Genomic DNA, 4,805 nt, shown 5'->3' on the forward strand with positions numbered 1-4,805 from the left:
TTAATTAAAAAAAAAAAAAAACTATACCAGATAGGCACATAATATGATTTATTGTAAAATTTATCATGTAAGAAACATTTGATGAGAAATGATATAAAATTTGTGTTCAAATATTATTCCTAACTGTTAGGATCTTAGTTTGTTATCATAGGAGCTTTTCTCTCTCACTCTAGGTGAGTCTTTCTTCCCACGGGGCTCAGGCACTGTGGAACTCCAAGAAAACACAAAATGGATTCAGATTTCATTGAGAGGCTACAAAAAATACAACTCACGGAAGAAGAGGGTGAAGTAGTAAAGATAAACTTAGCCCACAGAGAGAAGACTATTGAAGAATGTTCACTCACACTGTTAGGCAGATTCCTAACTAACAGACCATACAACCAAAGAGCAGCAAAATCACTACTACGATCTGTGTGGAAGCTTGGAAATGACTTGAGGATCATGGATGTGGGGGAAGGGCTATTTCAATTTCGATTTAAGCTGGAGAGCCAATTAACTTGGGTATTAGAAAATGGCCCTTGGAGTTTTGACAACAATCTTTTGGTTCTTCGACGATGGGAGAGGGGTATGACGGCAAACTCGGTCACTTTCCCAACCCTTCCTATATGGGTTCAAGTATGGGGTTTACCTTTTGACTTGATAAACGAAGAAGCGGGGTGGGAAATTGGCAAGGGGCTAGGTCACATGTATGAGGTAGACAACAAAACTTTCCTATCGGATCAAGCTCGTTTCATCAGAATTCGAGTTGGGATCCCTTTGGAAAAGCCGATTCGTCGAGGTGGATGGGTTGCAAATCCTGAGGGAGACCAGGTGCGAGTTGGTTTCAAGTATGAACGGCTGGTGGGATTATGCTACCAATGTGGTAAGCTCGGCCATAAGATGAAGGATTGCTCAGTTCAGGGGTCCTCACAGCAAGCGGAAAAGCCATATGGAGATTGGCTAAAGGCAGGCTTTCGCCGGAAGGACATGGGAGCAGACCGGGCAAAAACCAATGCGCCACCACCTGCACCGGCGTCAGAACCATCACAGAGCCATACGATTGCAATTAATTCCCATGATGAGGTGGCGGGAAGAATGGGAATTAATGACAATCATGAACGGAGAGATAATGGCTTAGAAATAAATTGCCCGAAATCTCATGTAACGTTTTCTCAGAAAATCCAGGTCGGTGAGGAAGTAAATACAGAGCATTTATGGGGAGCGAAATTCTTGGAACCGGACAGCATTAATGGGGTGAGTAATATGCAGACGGGAATAAGGGGAATGGAGATTACCGGTTTAGAGACAGCTGCCATACATGCGTTGAATTCAACGCTAATCAACATGCCTATCAATTATGAGAAATGGCAAACACATGCTGACCAATCAATATGCATACAGCAGCCACGTGAGGAGTCATCTGTTTTGGAAAAGCATGGTCAGTCACGTGAGGCAACGACTAATGCAACCTGGAAAAGAATCAAACGCCCCCAAAAATCAAAAACAAACCCTAGCCACCAAAGTTTATGCGGCACAAAGAGAGCCCAACCTGGAGACACGGGCTGTGAAGAAGAAAAGAATGAAAAAAGGAGTAAAAGAATGGAAGGAAAGAAAGAAAACCCCAACAACCCAACGGTGGAGGCTGCTAGGCAGCCCCGCTGAGAACAATGAAACTCATGTCTTGGAACTGTCGGGGGCTTGGGAACCAACGTGTAGTGGATGTACTCTCACACTTAGTGCGGGTAAAAGCTCCCAAAATTTTGTTTCTAATGGAAACAAAACGATCCTTAGAAGAGATGAAGTGGATTCAGAATGACTTACCCTATCAATGTATGTTTGTGGTACCTAGTGTTCGACGCAGTGGAGGCCTTGCTTTGCTTTGGATGGAGGAGATTGATTTGCACATCCAAACCTTCACTTTAAACCATATTATGCTCTCATAATGGATGATCCAGCAAACCATTGGCGATTGACAGGATTTTATGGTTGGCCAGAGGAACAAAGGAAGCAAGAATCATGGAAACTCCTAAAACACCTCCACTCTAGACACTCTGTCCCATGGCTCTGCTTTGGGGATTTCAATAAAATCCTTCAATCAGAAGAGAAGCAAGGCTGATTGCCTAAACCGTTAGCCCCCATACTGAATTTTCGGGAAGCTCTCTTGTATTGTGGGTTGGTGGATTTGGGTTACCAGGGTAATATGTTTACATGGACTAATGGGCGTGATGATTTAGTGCAAGAACGATTGGATAGGGCATGCGCCACGATTGAATGGAGGGATAAATTTGCTCAAGTGCAAGTCACTCACCTGGAGGCATCTTATTCGGACCACAACCCAATTCTTGTCACTACCCACATTCGGCCTCACCCCACCTTGAAGAAGAAGATACCACACAGATTTAAGGAAAGATGGGCCACTCACCCTGACTGTGAAAATATCATACAGATGGCATGGGACTCAATTGTACCGAATGGAAGCCCAATGGCGAAGCTGTTTGAAAAAATAAAAAGATGTCGTTTTGCTCTTGTTGATTGGAGTCGAATTACCTTTGGACTCTCAAAACCACAATTACAGGAAAAACAAAAAATCCTGTAAGAGTTGTGCCTACAGAATAGAGCCGAGAATGTAAGATCCATCAAAAGCCTCAAGGCTGAAATTACAAACATTATCCACCAAGATGAGCTTTTTTGGCGACAAAGATCCCGATCAATTTGGCTACCTGCTGGAGACAAGAACACAAAATATTTTCACAACCGTGCTAGCCAACGCCGAAGAAAAAACCATATCTCTAGAGTGTTTGATTTTGAAGAGAGATGGTGCACTTCTGATGAGCAAATTGCCAAAGTAGCCGAATCATATTTCCAAGAATTGTTCTCCACGGCCCACCCACAAAACATAGAGAGTGTCTTACAATCAGTTCAAAGAAAAGTCACCCCACACATGAATGAGAGCCTCACCCGTCCATACACTGCTGATGAAGTCAGATTGGCCCTCTTTCAGATGCACCCATCAAAATCACCCGAACCGGATGGTATGTCCCCTTTTTCTTTCAGAAATATTGGCATATTATAGGCAATGATGTTACTGAAGCTATTTTATCTTTTTTACGATCTGCCCATATGTTGAAAAAAATGAACCACACACATATTGTTTTAATCCCAAAAAAGAAAGACCCAAAATACCTGGCAAACTATAGACCCATTAGCTTGAGCAATGTTGTGTCTCGGATAATTTCAAAAGTTATTGCTAATCGATTGAAGCTTATCTTGCCTAATGTGATTTCTGACTCTCAGAGTGCCTTTGTGCCAAACCGTCTTATTACTGATAATACAACAGTTGCCTATGAGATTCTGCATAGAATGAGAAACAAAAGAAGAGGGAAAGTGGGCCAAATGGCGGTTAAGCTGGACATTAGCAAAGCCTATGATCGGGTAGAGTGGTCCTTTTTGCAGGGTATTATGCAGAAATTGGGATTTGATCCAAGATGGGTGAAATTGGCCATGGAGACAGTCACTACAGCCTCTTATTCAGTCTTCATCAATGGGGAGCCCAAGGGGTGGATCACTCAATCTAGGGGTATTAGGCAAGGAGACCCACTATCTCCTTACCTTTTCCTCCTGTGTGCGGAAGGCCTTACAGCACTATTGAATAAGGCAGTTGAGAATCGAGTGGTAAATGGAATTATGTCTAGCCAAAATGGGGTGTGTATCTCCCACCTCCTTTTTGCAGACGATAGTTTACTATTTTGTAAAGCCACGGTTGGAGAGTGTCAACAACTATTGAGTATTCTTGGCCAATATGAAGCTGCATCGGGACAAGCAATCAATCGCCAAAAAACCTCCTTGTTTTTTAGCAAGAACACGAATCCTGAAATACGGAGATTGATCCAACAACAAATGGGGGCTAGAGTAATGACCAATACTGACAAATACCTTGGTCTACCAATGACTTGTGGTAAATCAAGGGTAAACACCTTCAAAGAATTAGAAGAAAAAATTTTCAAGCATGTGTTGGGGTGGAAGGAGAAGTTTATATCAAAGGCAGGTCGGGAGGTCCTTATAAAAACAGTGGCACAAGCAATCCCCACATATGCCATGAGCCTTTTCAAGCTTCCCAAATCCATGTGTGACTCCATCAATTCCTTGCTAGCAAAATATTGGAGGGGACAAAACAAGGAAGAGAGAAAGATCCATTTGGTTAATTGGAAAAAACTATGCACAAGCAAGCAGGAAGGGGGGATGGGTTTTAGAGATTTGCACTCTTTCAACTTGGCTATGCTCTCAAAGCAAGCATGGAGACTAACCCAAGACACAAATTCCCTATTTTACAAGGTGTATAAGGCGCGGTACTTCCCTAATTGTTCATTCATGACAGCTCAATTGGGGAGCAACCCGTCCTTTGTTTGGAGAAGCCTACTAGTAGCAAGAGACATCATCTTCAATGGATTAAAGTGGCAGGTGGGAGATGGCAAAACAGTGGGGGTCTACTCTCATAAATGGCTGTCTCACCCTCCAATTCCTCTGAATGAACATGCCCAAGACATGAAGGTCTGTGAGCTCTTGGATGTTGAGTCTCGGCAATGGGACAGGGGAAAAATAGAGACTTTGTTTGCACCAAGGACAAGGCAGGAAATTCTGGCAGTACCGTTGGACCACCTCAACTCTCCGGACTTGCTGATTTGGACAGAAAATGCAGCTGCGAATTTCACTGTCAAAACTGCTTATCGACTTGCACTCCGCTTGAATAAGCAACCATGGGCAGAACACTCTCTAAGCCGTGCCTATAAGCCTATTTGGAGCGGAATCTGGGCACTCAACGTACCACC

General features: G+C 43.3%; 1 protein-coding gene across 1 annotated transcript; it reads left to right on the plus strand.

Moving 5' to 3' along the window:
- The first annotated feature begins 228 nt into the window (after positions 1-228).
- On the plus strand, positions 229-1,641 carry LOC126691532 (uncharacterized). Its single transcript, XM_050386563.1, has one exon. It carries the CDS (start codon positions 229-231, stop codon positions 1,639-1,641), a length of 1,413 nt encoding a protein of 470 aa, XP_050242520.1.
- The last annotated feature ends 3,164 nt before the right edge of the window (positions 1,642-4,805 follow it).

This window comes from Quercus robur, chromosome 7, assembly GCF_932294415.1.
Source record: "Quercus robur chromosome 7, dhQueRobu3.1, whole genome shotgun sequence".
Lineage (NCBI taxonomy): Eukaryota > Viridiplantae > Streptophyta > Magnoliopsida > Fagales > Fagaceae > Quercus > Quercus robur.

Coding starts and splice junctions, on each gene's coding strand:
- LOC126691532 (XM_050386563.1), top strand. CDS start 229: ATGGATTCAGATTTCATTGAGAGGCTACAAAAAATACAACTCACGGAA.